We start from the raw sequence: 22635 nt of genomic DNA, 5'->3' as shown, positions 1-22635 counted from the left end.
GTTTATTTTATTGATTTATATAATAATAATGATTAAAATTAATTTTACCTTATCATCAAATATTGATAATCTAATTCACAAGCCTCGGTAGCGCAGTAGGCAGCGCGTAAGTCTCATAATCTTAAGGTCGTGAGTTCGATCCTCACCCGGGGCAGAACTTTTTGTAAATCTTAGGGTTTTATAAGGCATTAAAATTTATCAAATTAATGACTTATTTTTATTTTAATACTACCTGTACTCCCGACTTCGTCCGATAGCATGTGAATACGACCGTTTTCTAGACAGTGATCTCGAGATTCCAAAGGTTCTTGAGCCCTTAACAATGAATCACGCGTTCTTTCTAATTGTAATCATTCAATTCTCTCAGAACTATCTACGTTACTAACTAAATAAAATAACCTATAAATAATTTATCAATTTCAATGTAAATCTGAATATTGAACACAAATGTAATTAATTTATGTAATGTAAAAAATGTAATTAAAAAGGAAAGCAGTAAAAATGTAACAAAATATTTTGAATTAAGATAAGATAGGAAGAACGGATCGGTGGAATTATAAAAGATACCTATCAATCAAATCAAACTATCAATCAATCGTTGGTCGGAGAAGTGGTGGTAGGCCCCCGACATGACGGCCCAGTGGTGGCATGCGCATGGTACTGGACAGTACTTGGACATTGCAATATTACTTTATTTTTCTAAAATAAAAGTAGCCTAAGTTACTCCTTATTACATCAGCTACCTACCAATAAAAGTCCCGCCAAAATCGGTCCAGCCATTTCAGAGATTAGTGGGAACAAACAGACAGACAGACAAAGAGACAAAAATTGTAAAAAAATGTTATTTTGGTGTATGTACCCTATTTATATTCATATACATGTAGTAAAAAGCGGTTATTTCAATATTACAAACAGACACTCCAATTTTATTTATATGTAAAGATTATACACAAACTTTTGATGATTATGGATAATATTTCACAACAGATTATTTTTATTTTTTATTATTATTTTCAAATACTCATCTTAAAATTGCAAGATGTTGATAAAAATAATAAAATTATTGTCTGTATTTAAAGATAATGAAAATATATGCACTGATAACCACAGAAACAGCACAAAATTTAAAATTAAACATTTAAAATATATTTCATTAAAGGAATTAATTTCAAATTTGTCCTGGAATTTCATTGGACCACAGAACAGTGGGGCGAGTAGTTTTTAGTGACGAGTCTATATTTAATCTATAAACAAATGACACAAAAAGTATGTTCCCACTGTGAAACATTTAAACAATAGCAATTAAATAATGTTATGGAAACCCCCAATTCTTCTGACCCCCTTGGACTGATACAGGTACAGGAATTTAACAAACAACATTTTGCTTCCATATATTGAACAATGATGTTCTTAATAAATAGGTTTCAACATGAAAATAATGCTAGAATTGTGACGGATTGGTTAAAAGTCCAAAGCATCGATGTTTTGTCTTCCCGATTTAATATCCGGACATCAGTCGATACCACTACCACTACCACTATCACTACCACTACCACTACCACTATCACTACCACTACCACTACCACTATCACTATCAATACCAATACCACTACCACTACCACTACACCACCACTACACTACCACTACATCCCCACTACACTACCACTATTACCACAACCACTACCACTACCACGACCACTACACTACCACTACACTACCATACACTACCAATACCAATACACTACCACTACATCCCCACTACACTACCACTATTACCACAACCACTACTACTACACTACCACTGCACTACCACTACACTACCACTACACTACCACTGCACTACCCCTGCACTACCACTGCACTACTACTACACTACCAATACCAATACAAATACCAATACCACTACACTACCACTCCCACCACACTACCACTCCACTACCACTACCACTATCACTCCCAATACTACTACCACTACCACTACCACTCCCACTACACTACCACTCCACTACCACTACCACTATCACTACCAATACCACTACCACCACGATTACCATTATTATTATTATTATTATTGTTATTAATATTATTTTGTTAGAAATTAATAATTGTTTTATAATAATGACAATTTTTTAAATTATCATGTAAGGTTTTCAATATTCCAAAAATTTTGGTATAGGTGAGACTGATATGCAGCATATTTGTCTATTTGTGTATAATTCTATTTATAATTTTAACAGTATTTAAAATCCCTTTCGAAATTATTTGTTACTATATTTATGTCCAACTCAATTCAGAGAAATATATGTAACATTTTATAGAATAAAAATATAGTAGTTTTTATAATACTGTACAAAACAAGAATAGTAAATTAATATTATTTTAACAGGTCACATCAAATAAATGGCTAAAATATTTAACATTTGAAAAAGTTGCTATAATAATGTTCACTACTGTACATACTAAATGTTTCTAGTTGGTTTCTTTAATTAACAAACATAAAATATGTTTTAGCATTATTTTTTTGCAAGAAATTAATAATTGTTTTGTAATTTTTAAGATTATTGTATAACTTAAGGATTCCAATATTCTAGAAATTTTTGTATATGTGATTAAAGATCAATATGCAGCATCGTTGCTTATTTGAGTATAATTTTATTTAATATTTTAACAGTATTAAAAATTCCTTTAAAAATTAATGTCCAATTCAATTAAGAAAAATTGAATAAGAATATAGTAGTTTTTATAATACTGTATAAAAGAACAATAACAAAAAATTTTATTTTAACAATTCACATTAAATAAAAAAATTATATATTTAACATTATAAAAAGTTCCTATATTAATGACGACTACAGTATATGAATTAATTATATAAAGACATATCAACATATTTTTAGAATTTAAATCTATCTACAATTTGTTAGCCTTTGAACCAATTTGGAAAAATTTTTGTTCCAATATTATTAACACACGTGCTTTTGAGCGTTACACGAAGTTATTTACAATTAAATAGTGTTTGATAAGGTTCTATTTTTAAGTTTCGTCCTGACGAAATATACAAATTTGAGTAGTAAACAAACAAATTCATTCATTAACGTGTGTTTGTGTGTAGGGTGTGTACCCAAAATTTCTTAAATAAATCTTTATTTACGAAGAGTATTTAAATTTTACCTTCCAGCTCAAAACTGCAATATGTTTATAATATTAATTATTTGTTTGGTTTAAAAGTTTTGTTGTTGTTTACTTTTTTATCTTTTTTATAACCCATCGATAATAAAATTTATGAGTTATGTCATCCACACATTAATAATTAATATTTTTACCATTTTAACGAGCATTAAAAAAATCTCCAGCGTCTATCAATCATACGTTAGCCTTTGAACCAAAAGGCCTGACAATGCATTTTTCCCCCAACGGACTCAACGGGCATCACAACATTGCACAACAACTATAAATTAGTCAAAAAAGCGAAACAATGCAGATAACCCGAACCAAATAAAACCGGTAACAGTGTTTGTGTTTATCTCTAGAACCGACTCTGGTCAGTTTCTTGTAATTACTTGGATGTAAAACACTGTACACTGCCCAAGCATGTAAATGCAACGTGAAAAACTCGAGACCTGACCTCGATGCTTCTTTTCCGCGTTGCTAATCTATATATTGGACTTTTGGAGGCACTGCACTTTCGAAGGCGACCCACCGAAAAAACGCACAAATATGTTTTTGTGGCCTTCTACGATAAAAGGGGCACAATTCGGTTCGTTCTCTTCTCGCTATCGAAAGGCTATGATATAATAATAAATTGTAAATCTGGTGTGCCAAAGTTCAGAAAAATATGTCTCTTCTTAATCCACCAAGGGCATCAATAATAAAAACAAATCGGATATGTTTACTTGTGCGAGACAGCTCATCGCTTTTATCATAGGCAGGCTAGTTGAATTTTTATTGGTGAATCAAAACAGAATTATTAATAAATGTGAATCCGCGTTGTAGGTTCAACATCCACGACTGCTTATCAAAGAGTTGTAATTTTTCGTCTGATTTATGTTACAACAACACAACAAGTAATGTTCCTACAGTACGTCAGACTGTTTAAAATATTTCCAGAAACACGCACACGCCGGATTCTGGCGTTTTCACTTTGCTGACACGTTGGAGATTAGTTCCAGAATTCGTGTCACTCGACGATAAAGAAAAAGACCCAAATTCAACAATCGTACCGTGTTATCGGGGGTTCTGACCTCACCAAATTCGAGTTCAACAATAATCGAATGTACTTGGATCCGTTTTTGCAGCGCAGTACTTTTTTTAGCTGCGATAAGCCGGATAGGATGTGGCGAAGAGGTCAGAACGTTTCTCATGCACGCCAAGTACTATCAGTCCGTGACCTCGGACGGACCCCTAAAGTATCTTCCAATTTACAATTTACAAAATGCAGACCAAAGTATAAAAAATTTATTAATAGTGCAATAAGATATGAATAAATAGGAGGAGATTTGCATATGCAGCCCCAGTACCGAATCGACATACTGAACTGATAGAAGTTGTGGGGCACGGCCCCCCCAACTTGTCCTACCAATTTACAATTTATAAAATTCAGACCAGAGTATAAAAAATTTATTAATAGTCCAATAAGATATGGATCAGTGGGAGGAGATTTGCTTGTGCAGCTCCAGTACCGAATCGTCATACTGAACTGATAGAAGTTGTGGGGCACGGCCCCCCCAACTTGTCCTACCAATTTACAATTTATAAAATTCAGACCAGAGTATAAAAAATTTATTAATAGTCCAATAAGATATGGATCAGTGGGAGGAGATATGCTTGTGCAGCTTCAATACCGAATCGTCGTACTGAACTTGATAGAAGTTGTCAGCCACGGCCTCCCCCAGCTTGTCCTTCCAATTTACAATTTACAAAATGCAGACCAAAGTATAAAAAGTTTATTAATTGTACAATAAGATATGAATCAGTAGGAGGCGATTTGCTTGTGTAGCTCCGGTACCGAATCGTTGTACTGAGCTTGATAGAAGATGCCCACCACGGCCTCACCCAGCTTGTACTTCCCATTTACAATTTACAAAACGCAGACCAAAGTATAAATAGTTTATTAATAGTACAATAAGATATGAATCAGTAAGAGGCGATTTGCTTGTGCAGCTCCGGTACCGAATTATCGAACTGAACTTGATAGAAGTTGCCGGCCACTGCCTTCCCCAGCTTGTACTTCCAATTTATAATTTACAAAATGCAGACCGAAGTATACAAAGTTTATTAATAGTACAATTAGATATGTATATATCAGTGGGAGATTTACTTGGGCAGCTCCGGTACCGAATCGTTCTACTGAGCTTGAAAGAAGATGCCCACCACGGCCTCACCCAGCTTGTACTTCCCATTTACAATTTACAAAACGCAGACCGAAGTATAAAAAGTTTATTAATAGTACAATAAGATATAAATCAGTGGGAGGCGATTTGCTTGGCCAGCTCCGATACCGAATCGTCGTACTGGGCTTGATAGAAGATGCCAGCCACGGCCTCCCCCAGATTGAACTTCCAATTTACAATTTACAAAATACTAACCAAAGTATAAATAGTTTATTAATAGTATAATAAGATATGAATCAGTGGGAGGCGATTTGCTTGTGCAGCGCCGGTACCGAGTCGTCGTACTGGGCTTGATAAAAGTTACCGGCCACTGCCTCCCCCAGCTTGTACTTCTCCACGAACTTGGCGGTGGAGAAGTTCTTCCTGTTGCCGTCGAACTTGTCGTGCTTGGCCTCTCCCGAAAAGTCCAGCTTGCCGGGCTGCTGGAACAAATAGAAAACGTATCTGTGAAGTCCGGTATCCTTCGGTGGACCGGAGCCCAGGTAGGCGGTCAACGTTTCGCCGGCCTCCACGTCACTTCCGGGGATGTTCACAACGAGCCAGTGGTTGAACTCCCTGGCCACCGGGTTCTTCCTGCTGGGCGCGTCCGGGTCCGTCATTATTAGGGTGTAGTAGGCATCCTTGGAGCCTTCGTACTTAACCGAGGGGGTGGCCCTGACTTGCTTGGGTGCCAGCTCGTTGCCCAGCTCCACCGACTTGTCGTCAGGATAGGTGATCGTCAGCGTCAGCTTCGGGTTGACGTCGATCACGTCTTCCGGTATGCCGTTATCGGCAAAGGCCTGGAATTATCAAGACGATGCAGTTTTTATGTGTTTACTTAGATTAAACGATTTATCTGTTTACCCTAGTTCGAAACTAATTTAACGTTAGAAATTAAAAAACATGAGATGTACAAATATTTGTTTATAAAAATCCACTAAAAATGATAAGACCTATATAAGCTATTAGATAACTTTTAAGTAAACAAATTTACGTTTGTAATTACACAAATATTCTAATTAATTGTGACTAAGCACGGATAATAATACGAAGAAATTCAAAGAAACGTCTGGAGTATTGTTTATATAAACAATAAGAGGAATTGTTTGTTATTGTTTATGTTCATTGATTTTATGAGTTTGGGGATTTACGATTGTTTTGTAAAACGTGTTAAGACTTGGATATTTGACAACAAGTGTTTCACCATCTTTATTAATAATTAAATTAATAAAGATGATTCACCTATATTATTAATTTATTCATCAGAAATTTATAGATTATTGATTTGAATTTTTTATATTTATATATTATAACTTTACTGGAACAACTTTCAACAAAGTGTTTCACTATCTTTATTAATAATTAAATTAATAAAGATGATTCACCTATATTATTAATTTATTCGACAGAAGTTTATAGAATATTGATGTTTATAACATATATTATAACTTATATGAACAACTTTTATAAGTAATATCAACTGTTATTTTCAAAGGAAAACCTTATAGATTTTTGAAATTTTAAATTTCAAGTATAATTGCATGTAAAATGGCTTACGTTGAGTTAGACTTAAACTCAATATTTTTGAGTAGCTTTTGACATTAACTAAAATGTCACTTACATATTTAACATATTAATTTAATGATGATTAAACTTTTGTTGTGAATATTTCAGACTGGTTTCTTTACTTAATAAATATAAAATGAGTTTCATTATTTTTTTTCTAAAAATAAAAATTAATTGTTTTGTAATAATATATCATCTATATCTCAAGATTTTCAATATTCCAGACATTTGAATATACGTGAGCAACCTTTTAATATTTAACATTTTGAAAGGTTGCTATAATAATGTCCATTACTGTACATATTAATATTAATTAAATAGTGATTAAACTTTCGTTGTAAATATTTCAGACTGGTTTCTTTAATTAATAAATATAAAATGAGTTTCATTTTTTTTCTAAGTATTAATTGTTTTGTAATAATGACAAATTTTTAAAATTATCATTTGTCCCAAAGTTTTCAATATTCCAAAAATTTGGGTATATGTCAACAACCTTTTAATATTTGACATATTAAAAGGTTGCTATAATAATATCCACTACTATACATATTAATATTAATTAAATGATAATTAAATTTTGGTTGTAAATATTTCAGATTGGTTTCTTTAATTAATAAGCATGAAATGAGTTTCATTTTTATTTAATTAATTTTCTTCTAAAAATTAATTGTTTTGCAATAATATATCTATATCTCAAGGTTTTCAATATTCCAGAAATTTGGTGATTAACTACCAATATGCAGCATATTTGTTTATTTGTGTATAATTTTAATTTAATAATTGTTGCCCCATTATAGACGTTCATATATAAGTGTGGCCATTAATCAAATGAGAAACTTTATCGTAAACATTTTACAACCAATATCACTCATAAATCCTAATTTTATTAAAACACAACATAATCTACAAACTGAAACATTCACAAACAAAATGAATCGACGTTTTCCGGATTTTTAGAAACAAATGTATCGAACGATAGTGATAAAGATAATCAATAAATTAAAAATAATCTACAATGGTGTCATTTTAATCACCCCATTTCGTGTCAAGATCACTTGGTTCCAAACAGTTTTCACGATTAAACAACCGTTATTGCCGTAACGTTTCTGCAGATTTTTTTGCAATCTAACCGATGGTCACTATTATATCACGAAAACAAAACATATCCAGTTTTCGGTCGTTATCAATCGAAAACTAATCATAACACGACCTCCGACTGAGGAACGGCGTAAAACGGACGGAGCGAATCAGAAAAAACGTTATCAGTAATCTGGGAATACAAATTATAAATGTTTTAATGAGGCTATTCAAAACAGTGCAGAGTGCAGATAATGGTAAATATATAAAAGCCGGCGATCCGCAGCAATAAGCTTCAGTCTGAACCGAAATCTGTGCAGTGATACTAAAGCAAAAAGTGTTTCGCTCAGTTCGTTTAATTTTTGTTAAAAGGTAATTTACATGTTTGTTATTTATTGACACATGCCAACCAAATTTAAAAAATTCCAATTGGATATTTTCCCGCCCTTTTTATAACTTCATAAAATCTCACCTTTTTGACGTCGGAGCCGCAACAAATTAAAGCAAAATTTAATGTAAAAATTAACAACGAAGACTTCATGTTGACTCGACACTTCTTCGACTAAAGACAAGAAATTTGCTAGTCAAACAGGTTTCCGGAGTAACTGTATTTTATACCAGTCAGAAATCCGGTGGCCACATTTGCATTTCCCCCTCAATTCAAATGCTCGTTTCTAATTTAATGAGTTGGCGTTAAATTGCACGCGTGTTCAAGGGGACTAATCGCTTCGCTCGGTTTGCAGGTTAATTGATCAAGGTAAAGTTCGTAAAAATGGCCGCAGTCATCCCAGCCGTAACTAAATTGTCTTCGAGGATAATCAGGGTTCTTGGATGCAATCCGGGATGCATGACCCTACAGGGAACCAACACCTACATCATTGGCACGGGAAAAAGGTAAATGTTGATTTTATTGCGTACAATGTTTGAGGTTAGATTGACCAAAACAAATAGAAAGGTGTAAAAATAGTTCAAGTTTATTTGGAGGACACGATCAAATTAATTTCATTACCGAACATGTTTATAAATATTTCTGGAATTATGTTGAAAATTAAATGGTTAATTTGTGGGACCTGATTTTAACAATGGTGGGGCCACTTTGGATTAACTATTATTAATGTTTTTGTGAACCAAAAATTAAATTGTACGTCGCAAATTGTCTCTTAAATTGTAACTCCTATTAAAGATAATATACTAAAATATTCTGCATATTCAATACACTTGTTATCTGCATAAACATGTGCAATTAAGATAATTGCCCAAGTGGCAGGATATAATAAATGTTTTTGCCTTCAAAAGTAAAGGCTGTGAGTTCGAAGCCCGTCCTCAGTATTGAATATTTTTTACCATTAACACGCAATTAATATTTGCATGTAATTTATTAAGAATTTTATTGTAACATTGGAATTAATTTTCTAGGAGAATCTTAATCGACACAGGAGACGCCGACGTCCCACAGTACATAAATCACCTGAGCTCAGTTCTTAAGCACGAAAAGATCGACCTGGCCCACATTTTTATATCCCATTGGCATCATGACCACATTGGGGGTCTGACCGACGTGCTTGAACTTAACGAGGCAACCAGTACGTAAATCTGGCTATAACTTATAAAAACAGAAGTATAACTTGTTGTTTTACAGAGCACTGTCAGGTTTGGAAGTTCCCGAGGGTCGAGGACGAGCCCACCACCGTCCCAATTGAAGAGCTGAAGGACGGACAGGAGTTCACGGTTGAGGGGGCGACGTTGAGGGTGATGCACACGCCCGGCCACACGACGGACCACGTGGCGTTCCATTTGTTGGAGGAGAACGCGATATTCAGTGGCGACTGTATTTTGGGCGAGGGTACCGCCGTCTTCGAAGACCTGCACGATTACATGATGTCTTTGGACGACATACTCCACGTGCAACCGGCTATTATTTACCCTGGTCACGGTAACATCATACAGGTAAGTTTTGCCGTTGTTTTTCATGTGTTCCTGTTGCTAATTTAGCTCAATCCCACAGAATCCTGTTGAGAAGATCCAATTTTACATCAAACACAGATTGGAGAGGGAGGAGCAGATCATGAATGTGCTGAGCAACAACAGGAAACAATCGTTTGGTGAGAACGATCTGGTGAGGATGATTTATCACGATATTAACGAGAAATTGATCCCGGCTGCCGCCAGCAACGTTAACCATCATTTGAATAAATTGTTGAAAGAAGAAAAAGTTTTAAAAGACAACAATTTGTGGCAGTACAACGAAACCTGTAAATCGATTTAAGAAGTATTATGTATCCTTAATGCGCCTGGCTGTCGATATTAAATATATTGTGTAGCTTTATTGTATATTTTAGATATTAAGTTAAATTATTATGCACGATCGGCTATATTAGTCATGTTTTATTGTTATTGAAAAGTATTTATATGTTATCTGTAAGAATAAAATGTTTTAACCAATATTTGTTTTTGTTTAAATTCTTCAAACACTTACAATTTTATATTTTAATCTAATAATTTAACATTTTACGGTACAATTATTCAATATCCTCCAGTTTTAGAGCACATGCGAAAACTTAATCCAGAGAAAATATAGGAGTACATAATGAAACAATATATGTGATTTATTTTTGCGGCTCATTAAATTTTATAAAATAGAAAACATAAAAAATTGTTATTAAATACATAAGGTCAAAATAAAACAGTCACAGAGAAAGAGGGTAAATTGATTTCTTAATGTTAAATGTTAACAATAATTTATTTTCATTTCACATCGCCCAACGCAATACAAAAATACGAATTTTTCCATAAGAAACGAGTTGTGGATGATCTGTGTATCCTTTTGAGACGTGGTGATATTATTTTTCTATCGTCGTCAGAGCTACCTCAGTGTCTGTCCATAACAGCTAGAACATACAAATTAGAAATGTTTCAAAACCATTTTAAAAATATTTTATACCTTCAGTTGTATTTTATAACAATCACTATGTAAAGTCAGCTTATACTATTATTTAAGTGAATCCTTTACCCAACGACTGAACAAGATCTTAAGGATCTTGTTAGTGCCCTTAATTTTAATAACCAGCAGTACAATATTTTCTTGACACAAAACTAAAGTAAACTTTAAATAACCATGAACCCTCAACATTAACATGCAATAAATAACATTTTCACCCTTATTTAACTCCATTTTGTGAGGTCAACATTTTGGGCCAAGATTCTGAAGGATCAATTACATTCACTAGCTTTTACTTTTATAAAAACCCAAGTATAACTTGGTGTTTTACCGAACACTGTCAGGTTTGGAAGTTCCCAAGAGCCGAGGACGAGTCCACCACCGTCTCAATTGAAGAGCTGAAGGACGGATAGGAATTCATGATTGAGAGGACGAAGGTGAGGGTGATGCACACGCCCGGCCACACGACGGACCACGTCGTCTTCCATTTGTTGGAAGAGAACGCGATATTCAGTGGCGACTGTATTTTGGCCGAGGGTACCGTCGTTTTCGAAGACCTGCACGATTACATGACGACATACTCCACGTGCAACTGGCTATCATTTACCCTGGACACGGTAACATCATACAGGTAAGTTTTGCCCTTGTTTTTCATGTGTTCCTGTTGCTAATTTAGCTCAATTCCATAGAATCCTGTTGAGAAGATCCAATTTTACATCAAACACAGATAGGAAAGGGAGGAGCATATCATGAACGTGTTAAGCAACAACAGGAAACAATCATTTGGCGAGGATGATTTATCACGATATTAACGAGAAATTGATCACGGCCGCCGCCAACAACGTTAACTACCATTTGAATAAATTGTTGAAAGAAAAAGTTTTAAGACAATTTGAGGCAATACAACGAAACCTGTAAATCGATTTAAGAAGTATTATGTACCTTTAATGCATGTGGCTGTCGATATTAAATATATTATTTAGGCTTATTGTGCACACACGAAAACTGAATCCAGTAGAAATATAGGAGCACATAATGAAATAATATTTGTGATTTATTTTCGTCGGTTTATTAAATTTTATGAAACAGAAAACAATATAATAGTTATTAAATACATAATGTCAAAATAAAACAGGAACAGAGGAATTGGGTTAATTGATTTCCTAGTTTTAAACGTTAACCATAATTTATTTTCGTTTCACATCACCCAATGCAATATAAAAATACGATTCTCTCGATAAGAAACGAGTTGCAGATCATCTGTGTATCCTTTTGGAAGGCGGTGGCATTATTTCGCTGTCGTCGTCGAACCTACATCTGTGAATATAGTCAAACAGTAACTCCTTGGTCACTGGATTCTTAATACTTTCCATAACAGCTGAAACATACAACTTATAAATGTTACCTAAATATTTTAAATATATTTTGTACCTTCAGCTGTTTTGTAGCTGTTAGGAAATGACTTGTCAGTCCTCTCTCTCATGAATTTCCACTCTCCATTCTCGTACTTGCACTCAATGATTTTATTATCCAAATTTTTAATTGCTTTGGTCCACTTCATGAAGCCGAACGGTCTGTCGAGCTGTCCGACAAATAAATAACCAACTTTCGTCGATATTATCCCCTGTCCCTCCTGCTTGGCTATCTTCAACCTGAAGTCTATTGAATTCAACTCCAACGGCTTCCATTTCAGAACATCAGGACACGTGCCCGCCACATAGGGCTCATTCGATGGCTGGAAAATCAAACCGTCCGGCTCGTGGCTCAAAGTCCTCGCAAACTTTTCACCCAGCAACTGGTGCGCCTGTGTAATGGGCCAGAATTCCTTCTTCCGCACACTGAAGGGCTCCGCATTTTTGTTGATGATGCCCTTCTGAATGGCAATATAACGTGGCTTAATTATTTCATTTTCTATGCACTGCTGACGTATGGGATAGAAGGGCAGCTTACCCACATCCTTGTCATCAAATCTGACTATGTCGTAAACCAAATAACGGGGTATTTCTTCTCCATTTACGGTGTCAATCACCATTTCCTGTTTACAAACCCAGTGAGTATAAGAGTGACTTATAAACACAAGCAACTACTCACCCCATCCAACAGAGTGTTTGTGAGATGAGTCCTGAGATCTTTCAGATGCAAAAACCGCATCCTCTCGACTTTAAAAACGTTGTTGTCCCTATCAAAGAAATAAACTTGGTCCTCTCCGTCGATTAACATCATATATCGCATGCCGTCCGCCTTCCACGACACTCGGTAGGGCTTTATTCCTAATAAAGTCATGTTTTGCTGGTCCATTGACACAGGCTGACTGCCTGGGAAGTTCTTGTTGCCCCACTTGCACATGTTTTGTATCTTCTTTTGTAAGTAGAAGGCTTTTTGCCTGTCCGTAACGTGGAAAACTCCTGGCACGCCTTTCATGAAGCTGACCTCTTTGCCAAACTTACCTCTGCTTCTGCCTCCTGAGTTGTCCCTTCAAAATCAAAATGGTTAATTACAAACAAATGGATGTGAAACATGCAACTGACTCCTGAGAAGTTGAGGGGGTGTAATCTGCTGTGTCATCACTTTCGGTGTGCCAGCTTGGTAAGTTAGGAGGTGGAGGCATGTCTTCGATACTGTCATATCGTTTGTACAATTCTTCTATGTAATCCCCTTTATATATACCTACAGGCCTGGCACAAACTTATAATTTAATAAACACTCTTCGAACAACAACAAAATGTTTTACCTAGCTCTGGCGAACATGTCCATGGCAATGTCTAAACTACAGTCCATTCTCTCCACCAAATAGGACACAATTAGGAAACCCGTCCTGTTAAAGCCGTGCGTACAATGCACCGCTATCGTTTTCAATGGAAACTTGCTTATGAAATTGTGCACCAATTTGATGAAGAAATCAGTTTGTTCACGCGACGGCGTCTCACCATGGCCCCGGCACTGCAACTTGTGGTACTTGGCCCCCATTTCCTCCACCTCGTTCCGGTCGTAGAACCTGTCGGTGTTGGTGAGATCTATCCACAGTCCTATGTTGATTTTTTTCGATTTGCACGAATCGAACAGCATTTTCGGGGGAAATCTACAATCGATTGGTACCTGATCGTCGAACCGGCTGTCCAGTGGAGTCTTGAGGGCCAGAAATTTGTCCGCAATCAACGTGAACGACTTTCGGGGACAGTGCAACCAGCGGGCGGGCAACGGGCCCGGATTTCTGTTGCGGTTGCTCATTGCTGTTTTGTGCGATTGAGGTTAGCAACAACAGAATGCAAGGAATTGATGTTTCTTAGGACGATTTGATATTGGGCTAAGAAATTTAGCACTTACATTTATTCTCAGTTACATAGTACGTGTTTAACTTGTGTGCACTATAAAGTTTTGAGAACTTTCGATATTGGTGAACAACAACTGTCAAAGTCGTTCAACAGTATTAGGGACATGTGGGTTGCATACAAAGAATATACCACAAAGTCAAATGTAAAATTTACAGGGTGGCCCATAAATAAATGATACATAGGTTTTTGCATTTATTATTTTTTGGATGTTTAATAATGTAAAACTAAATAATAATACAATAAAAATAAATAAGTAATGTAATAATAAAAGAGTATAAAATTATATTTATTATTTAATTTTAAATTAATAAAAAATTGTAAATGTGTAAATCTGATTGGATTAATTAAGGGATATACAAAATAAGAAGTCATTTATTGGAACACTATTATTATGATTATTTATTATAAACATTTACTCCACATAATCTGTAATATTTTTATTCAATTCTCCTGAAAATAGATTAAATTGGAACAAATTGTAATTTGTTCTTCTTAGAACATATACCTATAATAATCAAATGATGTGATCAAAACTAGACCTGTGGTGAGTCGATGAAAAAGAACCCGAAATAAAATATTGAAAGATTCTCTTTGCCTTGCCAGTTGCCAGGTTAACTAATGTCGTTCAGAACTTACCTGAAATTATACAAAAACATTTAATTAATATCATTCTTACAAATAAAAAATAAATGAAGTTGTTATTTTCTTTGCCTCTTGATTTATCGACTATCCAAGAATTGGTTGGGTCTTCACATTCCAGGTGGGTCCAAGGCATCAAAAGAAGCTCCTTGCTCATCTCTTCTCTTCCAATCATCCAGTTAACAAAGAAATAATACTCTCTAAATTTTTTAGCCAAAGGAAAAACTATGAAATCATCAGAGTGCATTTCATCGTTCTTGCAAAGTCGAGGAGTACTAAGTAAAGTATTAAACATGTTTAAGAATACTTATTGTATATAGTTTTATTTATTTTCGCTATTAAAATCATTTTTTTACTTAAACAAGTAGGGTATTAACTATTTGTAAGAATTTATAGAATTAATAATTTTATTTAATTTTGTTGTTGACAGACATTCTCCTGATTTTGCTTACCCAATTAAACATTTTTAGGAATTCATATTGTGCATATTTTTGTATAAAATTATTGTAATAACAAAAATAAACTTCCTTTATCCAAGTAAAGTATCAATTATTTTTAAGAATTCATTACACGAATATTTTGTTATTGAAAGAAATTCCTTACGTATCTAAGTAAAGTATTAAAGATTTTTAAGAATTCATACTGTGAATACTTTTATTTAATTATATTATAGTCAATTTGAAATACTTCAATTATTCAAGTAAAGTATTAATTACTTTTAAGATTTTTTTACGTAAATGCTTTCATTTATTTATATTATAAAATATATAAAACAATGAGAGACGGTTATTTATTTACATTCATTAGGGCTTTGTTGCGATAGTTTTGTATTTGGAGAAAAAGATTTAAAATACAAATTAAAAATTAAGAAAGCAATTTAATTAAAAAACAAAATTCATATTTATAATATGAAGTAATAAATTATTTATTATAGCAGATATTTATTCCAATTAAAAATAATTAATGTTCATATTCAGATTATAAACATGATTAAATATAATTTGGGTTATTTTTATTGTTGGAGATATTTTAATTATTTTATTTAAACTTCAATGTTGAGTTATTTTCTTATTTGTTTATTATTTATTTAATATCTCGATAATAAAAAAGTAATTTCAATAAAAAACTTAATCAACATATTTGAATAAGTAAAATATACAAAAAACGAAATAATTTAAACTTATTTGTATGAAATGAAAATAGGTGACAAAAAATTAATAAAATATTTCTATATTAACAGTAAGTTTATATTTAATAATGATTAATTTAAATATTAAACAGATGGTTCATATCAATTAGAAATAACTAATGTTTATATTCATTAATTATTTATATTAACAAATCTTATCTATTTGTTTACAATAATTGTTTAAACATTGTTTTAATTAATGATTATGGATTATTTTATATTTTAGTGCAGTGTACTTAATATGATTATTTTTCAACGTTTAAACAATAAGTTTAATCCTCAATTTCTCTTCTATATCAACTATTAAACTAATTATAATTGTTTAAAATTGTATTATTTTGTAGGAATGTAAGTTAAATATATTTGCACATTTTTGATACCAGTTTATTTTTATTTACTAATAAAAAAATGATTGAAATGGATATAGAATAAAACACTGAATGAATAAATTCAAGCCATTTAATTAATAACAATCTTGTAAATCAATATTAAATAAGTGTATAAGGAAAATGTTACGTGTTTATTATAATTAAATTCACAATAGTTTAACAAAATAAGCATATTATTTATTCAAAAAGCTTTCTTCCAATGATGGGAATCCCTGAAGATTAAGACCAAACCTGTAATAAAGCACAACGAATTATAATATCAATGTTATTAATTATATTACTTACTGTTTAAATCCTTCAACAATTTCATTGACTTTAGAAGGTACAGTCACAACAGCAGTTTTCACCTGTTGGGGGTCAAACAATTTTGCCACATATTTATCTCCTATCCTATTCAAATCATCAATTGTAACCTGATTTATCAATTGTATGAGTGTCCTAAAACGTCAATAGTAAAGAAAGACACACAAAAAGTGCATACATTAACAAACCTGTTGTGTTTGTAATCAACACCTTGAAAGTATGAAGTAACAGACAAATCTACTACATTACCAATAGTTTTCTCCTCTTCGATGATTTCGAAGATGAGCGAACTCTTGGCAGCCTCCAACAACGTGTTGTCCCACGTTTTCGATTCGATTTGCTTCTGGACGATGTCCACCGTTTCCTTGTAGGCACCTAGTGCGTTGGTGGCCCTCGAGAACACCAAGTACAGCAAGCCTTCATTGAACTTCGCCAGCATCGTGTAACCGTAGGCGAATCCTTTGCCTCGTATTTGCTTCCACATTGGTCCCTAAATCAAACAATGTTAAAACAAGTACATTAACAACACGAAAGTTGAGTACTTCAGCTTGAATTAAGTATTGGAGGTACAGCATCAAAGCCGGGCAGTCGGGATCAGTGTAGGAAGTGATTGTCGGCGTTGACTGATAGAAGAACGAAGATTCGAGACATCCCATTCCAATTACGGCTCCACTCAGTGTGTCCTTGCTCTCATGTTTTATTAGCCTGTAGTCTGGGGTGACGTTTAATCTATAAAACAAACGTTGTACACCAGTTAATTGATTACATGGTTACCTAATACTTTGCTTGTTTTTCTGTCAGGACAACGTCTTCAGGAATAATATTCTTTAGTGGCTTCTCAACGTTACGCAGTATGTCAAGGTTTCCGGCGCAGTACAAAATTACGTTCTTTGGGTCAGTGATAAGTTTCCTCAGTTTGTCAAACGTGAAAATAACTTCTTCAGTGAATTCCCCGTTGAGTTTTTCGATTATGTTGGTCAGGAACTTGCTTTGTACCAGCATGCTGTTTTTCTGAACGTTAGAGTCTGTAATGGTTATTGTTTATTAATGTTTTATTAAGTAACTGGTACTAGAGTACCTTCAATGTAGTTCAAAGCTTTCATTAAGAACGCCACCACGTCCCTGCCGCTTCTCTTAGCCTGCGCAATGGAGTTGTACATCTTCTGCGCCACCACCTTGAGCCTGTCGGCGGTGAAAATGGTCTTGTACAAAATCTCCTTCAACCAATTAACCCCAATGTCGTAGTTGTTGGCCTCGACCTGCAAGGCTACCGTGATCGTATTGGAGTAGTTCCCGCATCTGAACAGCCGTTTGGACCCTCCGGTCAAGCCGATTCCTGCGCTCGCCGCAACGGTGTCGTGGTTCAACTGGGCGACCACCTGTTCGTACGGGATGACCACCCCATTGCGTTCGATCGGCAGTTCGAGAAGCGACTCCAGCAGCAACGGCAGGTAAACCCTGAGATCTTCCGGAATGTCGGACGTGTCCAAGAGGCCGTAAATCTACAAAACATCAATCAGTAAAACGCATAAACAATCTTTAAAAGCATACGTAGACGAAGTTGGTTTTGACGTGGTCGAAGTAGGTGAAGATTGGCGTGTCGGTCAGGTTCAGAACGTTGTTCTCCTCGTCGGACTTGAAGCGGGAAACCGAGTGGAAGTTCATTGAAGTTATCCCGGGAATGGGTACAGACGTCAGCATGTTTTCGGGCGGGTCACGTTCGTTGTACTCTATGGCCTTGCTCAGCAATTCCCCCTTCTCTTTCAGTCCAGCCTCGCCGAGAGTTTTCACCTGCTTTTCGATCCGTTCCTTCTCCTCCTTGGCCATGTCCTGCTGTTCCTGGATGCTGGGCACGCATTGCACTGCGATATACTTGTTGTCAATGAGGTATTTGTTCAGCAAGTCCAGCCAGAAGGATTTCGGTTCTTTGAGTAGTTTGTAGAGGTCGTCCAGGGGGTTCACACGTTGTTGAAGCTAGAAGTCTTGAATTAGTACACCATGGACATCTATTAATTGTAAATATAGGTTTACATCTTGCTTTTTGTTGCCATACAGCATGTGTCCAATAATCATGAAGGCAATGGAGTTATGCGGGCTATTTTCGATGTTGCTCAAGCTTTCCAACTTGTACTTGTTGATAATGCTGTGCAACCTCTCCATGTCGATGTCCTTCTTTTCGTAAATTAGCTTTAGGATCTCCTGGAGCTTCTCCCTCACTTCCGGCAGTTTATTAACGGGGACGTCTTGAAATGAAAGGTACAAACAGCTCTCGGCGTTCTCGTAAATATTATAAGAAACCTAAGAAGTACAACAATCATTATGGCATCAATTTGAATTGGTTTATACATACGCTGCTGGCGTAGGGGTCAGGTATTTCGACGAACTGTTTGGGCAAAGGTGAAACGGAAAATTCGGTCAGGTACTTGAGGAAAAGGCTGCAGGCAGTCAAGTTGTAGAGGTCTGTGACTGAAGATGGTCCCCTCCAAGCCATACTGAATAAACCATTGTCCTCTTCATCTGATGGGTACTTAAGGACAATGTCCTTGGATTCTACCACTGGAGGAATTGGTGACTGCCATGGTCTTTCAAACTTCCCTCTGTCACCCTAAATAAAATGACTACAGTGTTGTAATATTAATGTGTTTAGTACATCACAAAATTACTTACTTTGGCGAGAATTTTCTGTTCCAACACCTCCAGTGACTTGAAAACGTCTGCCGGATTAACTTGGCCAGTTATTATAACCTTCAAATTTTCAGGCCTGTAAAACTCTTTGTGGTAGTTCCTCACCTACAAACAAATAATTGTACACTTGTAACTTATGAATGAATAAACTTACTTTTTCATTGGTTGTTGATTCCCTGAGATTTTTCATGATACCTCCAGTTTCTGAGGAATAACCACACCTTCCTGGGTACATGTTCCTGGCCAGGGTTAAATGCAATCTGGATTCAGCCGAGTTTTCTCTACCCTGCATCTCACAGTAAACAACACCAGCATCTTCGCCTTCGGCTGTGATGTGGTGCACTTCTGTGACAAATCCTTCTTCCTGTGAATGTGTCAGCAGATTAGTTATGAGCTTACATAGTGCTATGGATACTTACAGTCAAAACGGGATATAAAATGTGCTCCAAAAATATAGGCATAAGTGCTAAAAAACCTTCACTGCCAGCAGTTTCCATAGTATAACAAGTATGGTCTATGTCAGTCCAGGCATTTGTGCCAGAAGCCAGGCACCGGTTGGCCAACAGATCCAGCACCCCCTTGTATGGGTACTGTTCGCTACCCAGGAAAATGAGGTGCTCCAAAGTGTGCGGCAAACCGTCATCGTCAAACGCCTCGGTCACTGAAATTACAAATCGGTCACTCACACACAACAACACACCAGAAATGCAATTGGAACTGACCTAGGCAAAAGTACCCATTGACAACAGGCCCATCGACTTCGGCGATCACGACGGTCAGACCGGTCTTCTTCGAAATGTACTCGGACACCGGTATTTTGTTGTAGGCCTTCAGCGAATAGAGCAATTCGAAGTTGCCAGTGCTTATGTTGGGGGTGGTGTCCACAGGCGGCATATTAAGGCGGCTTCGGTTGCTGGTCGGGATCTGAGGAATGAACGGGCGCCCGAAATTGGTGCGGGATCACTTAAGTATAATGGATAATCAGTCGGTGAAATGTGTAAGGCCGTAGTTGCAGTAGAATGTTGTTAAATGCTGGACAACGTAAATTGTAACTTGTCAGATTAGCAAGTCACAGTAAACGGTAGGCAACCATGATTACACGTTGTTATTTTGGTAGATGTTCAGCCTTTTCAGGAGCCCGAATTTGGTGAAATATTTTTCGTAGGGCTTATTTTCGGCGAGCCCTTTCAACGTTTGATCAATAAACTTGATTAATAAAGTATTTTTACGAAATGAATTAATGTCGAAGGGGGAAAAAGTAATAATTTCTTCAAGGATGTCTACATAATATTTAAAAAATAATAAAAAATACTTGAAATATGAATAAAACAAATAGAAACATTTAATTTAGGTAATGGAATACTAGGAATTTAGAATGAGGTCATCAATTATTGCTTGTCTTTTATTGTTTATGTTTCTAATACTTTTTTTTCAACGAGCGCAAACATCTGAAGATCAAATTATTTAAATAGTGCGCATATATATTTAATAATAAAAAGAAAAGACAGATAACCCTATATACTAGGAAATTGTATATTTTCTCGTATACATAATATTTATTTATAGAAACCCAACAAACATTAATTTTAAAATCATTAGCCACATAATTATTGCTTATTTGCTAACCACATGTTTATCAGTTATGCCTTCGTTTATCTTCACAATTTGTGTATGTGACAAATCTCACATAACTCTTTCAAGGAAAATTATTAGATTTTCCCACAAACTTTAATTTAATCAATAAAAACAGCGCTCCAAAAGCCTGCTTATCTATTTTAAACCGGTGCCGCCTTTTGTGTATGCTTACTTACGGTCCTATTTACTTTTAACAAGATAATGTACCGGTTACTACCTGTAACAGAAGTCTTAGTTTTTCGCCTTCTTGACGACCACCTCGTGATGTTATCTGATTACGCTCCGTTAAAAGTGGGGAACGACTCCCTGACTTTCAGTTGGATTAGATTTTCAATAGCGGTAGCAACGCTCATCAATTAGTGAACATGTTGTGCCGATTGTTTTTTATGTTTATTTTTAGTGTGTTTTACGCAACAGTGTCCGGGTATGTTCCTTATTTTGTTTATCTTTTTATTGTTTGTTTAATATAAATATTGACGGCATTAACTTGTATGTTTGCTAATTTTGACCTCTTGGCCCGCAAATTATCTAATTATATTAAAACATAAATTTTATATTTCCACTAGAAATGATACGAAATGATTCAAATTATGTAATTAAAAATTAGAGAAATCGTGATCGAGAACTTCCAAGGGGGCGACAACACGTCGTCGTGGTTCGAGTCGTCGGACACCATAGTGGAGGACGGAAAGTCCAAGGCGAGCTTCACCATATTGGAGAGCGGCTCGCACCGACGGGCCGTCCTGTTCACCCTGCTGGACCCGCAAGAGGGTGGCGCCTGTTTCGCCGGCGTCAAAAAGTCCGTTCAACTCAACTTAACCGGCTACCAGAACATCTCGCTGAACGTCAAGTCACAGGGCCAATACAAGGGCTACGAGTTCTGTCTGAGGGACCGCGGCCTGACCGGCGTCAAGGCGCCCGCCTACTGCCAATTCTTCCAGGTAAACGAAACAAACACGCAACTTGCGGCCTAAGTTTATGTACGGGATTGTTTAAACTTTAAACTTTAAAGGCGCCGCAGCAATTCGAGACCATCGACTTCCCCATCGACGACTTCAAGCCGTACTTTGAGGGCGCCGTGCTGACCAATTACACCCAGCTCGACCGTTCCAACGTCACGCAGTTGGCCCTGTTGGCGTACGGTGGGGTGAGGTTGCCGAAGGAATTTCAGCAAGTCGGCGTCGCCGCTTTGGAAATAAATTGGATTGTTGTTTTTTAAACGTGCGTGCGGGCGCTTAATATGTGTTGGATGCGTCAGTTCTCCTTTTGAGACTTATTATTGTTCAAGTTACCTTTTGTTAATTGCTTAATTGATATTTTCGAGCGATTAATTGTTGAATTAACACTGCATTAATATGCGGTACTCGTTGCTACTTAATTAATGCGTTTATTTATTTATGAAACACACTTTTGGATGTGTAGGTAAATAAAACACTGTAATCATAAAAAGTTTTAAATATACCTTTTTGTTATGTACATGTACAATATATTCATTTATTTCATTCTTCATACA

At 35.6% G+C, this 22635-nt stretch overlaps 5 protein-coding genes, 1 non-coding gene and 1 pseudogene across 7 annotated transcripts; 4 read left to right on the top strand and 3 right to left on the bottom strand.

The window, feature by feature from the left end:
* The first annotated feature begins 81 nt into the window (after positions 1 to 81).
* Positions 82 to 154, top strand: Trnam-cau (transfer RNA methionine (anticodon CAU)). Its single transcript has one exon. It is a non-coding gene; the product is annotated as a tRNA-Met (tRNA).
* Positions 155 to 5423: 5269 nt separating this feature from the next.
* Positions 5424 to 8749, bottom strand: LOC109599658 (protein D2). Its single transcript, XM_020015672.2, has 2 exons — positions 8485 to 8749; positions 5424 to 6169 (listed from the first exon to the last, which is right to left on the bottom strand). Exons 1-2 carry the CDS (start codon positions 8551 to 8553, stop codon positions 5627 to 5629), a joined length of 612 nt encoding a protein of 203 aa, XP_019871231.1. The 5' UTR covers positions 8554 to 8749; the 3' UTR covers positions 5424 to 5626.
* Positions 8230 to 10456, top strand: LOC109599657 (beta-lactamase-like protein 2 homolog). Its single transcript, XM_020015670.2, has 5 exons — positions 8230 to 8384; positions 8756 to 8906; positions 9429 to 9595; positions 9652 to 9959; positions 10018 to 10456. Exons 2-5 carry the CDS (start codon positions 8785 to 8787, stop codon positions 10276 to 10278), a joined length of 858 nt encoding a protein of 285 aa, XP_019871229.1. The 5' UTR covers positions 8230 to 8384; positions 8756 to 8784; the 3' UTR covers positions 10279 to 10456.
* Positions 10457 to 10819: 363 nt separating this feature from the next.
* Positions 10820 to 11942, top strand: LOC109599651 (beta-lactamase-like protein 2 homolog; annotated as a pseudogene).
* A 54-nt stretch (positions 11943 to 11996) lies between these two features.
* Positions 11997 to 14378, bottom strand: LOC109599663 (mRNA-capping enzyme). 2 transcript variants are annotated; one of them, XM_049965825.1, is made up of 6 exons: positions 14275 to 14363; positions 13682 to 14180; positions 13479 to 13625; positions 13042 to 13423; positions 12382 to 12985; positions 11997 to 12328 (listed from the first exon to the last, which is right to left on the bottom strand). In XM_049965825.1, exons 2-6 carry the CDS (start codon positions 14176 to 14178, stop codon positions 12207 to 12209), a joined length of 1752 nt encoding a protein of 583 aa, XP_049821782.1. In that variant the 5' UTR covers positions 14179 to 14180; positions 14275 to 14363; the 3' UTR covers positions 11997 to 12206. The 2 variants fall into 2 exon arrangements, with proteins under 2 accessions (XP_049821782.1, XP_049821781.1); XM_049965824.1 differs by having other exon boundaries at positions 13682 to 14378.
* A 2177-nt stretch (positions 14379 to 16555) lies between these two features.
* On the bottom strand, positions 16556 to 20544 carry LOC109599661 (uncharacterized protein C05D11.1-like). Its single transcript, XM_020015675.2, has 13 exons — positions 20210 to 20544; positions 19907 to 20148; positions 19642 to 19851; positions 19470 to 19592; positions 19153 to 19407; positions 18834 to 19100; positions 18354 to 18776; positions 17881 to 18304; positions 17584 to 17827; positions 17345 to 17531; positions 16991 to 17292; positions 16785 to 16937; positions 16556 to 16730 (listed from the first exon to the last, which is right to left on the bottom strand). The coding sequence occupies exons 1-13, from the start codon at positions 20379 to 20381 to the stop codon at positions 16673 to 16675; spliced, it is 3060 nt and encodes a 1019-aa protein (XP_019871234.2). The 5' UTR covers positions 20382 to 20544; the 3' UTR covers positions 16556 to 16672.
* Positions 20545 to 21336: 792 nt separating this feature from the next.
* LOC109599671 (uncharacterized) lies at positions 21337 to 22600 on the top strand. The gene is made up of 3 exons (XM_020015691.2): positions 21337 to 21546; positions 21730 to 22063; positions 22135 to 22600. The coding sequence occupies exons 1-3, from the start codon at positions 21488 to 21490 to the stop codon at positions 22339 to 22341; spliced, it is 600 nt and encodes a 199-aa protein (XP_019871250.1). The 5' UTR covers positions 21337 to 21487; the 3' UTR covers positions 22342 to 22600.
* The last annotated feature ends 35 nt before the right edge of the window (positions 22601 to 22635 follow it).

The sequence above is a fragment of the Aethina tumida genome, chromosome 4 (genome assembly GCF_024364675.1).
Source record: "Aethina tumida isolate Nest 87 chromosome 4, icAetTumi1.1, whole genome shotgun sequence".
Taxonomy (NCBI): domain Eukaryota; kingdom Metazoa; phylum Arthropoda; class Insecta; order Coleoptera; family Nitidulidae; genus Aethina; species Aethina tumida.
This window is presented reverse-complemented; position numbering and strand designations above follow the sequence as displayed.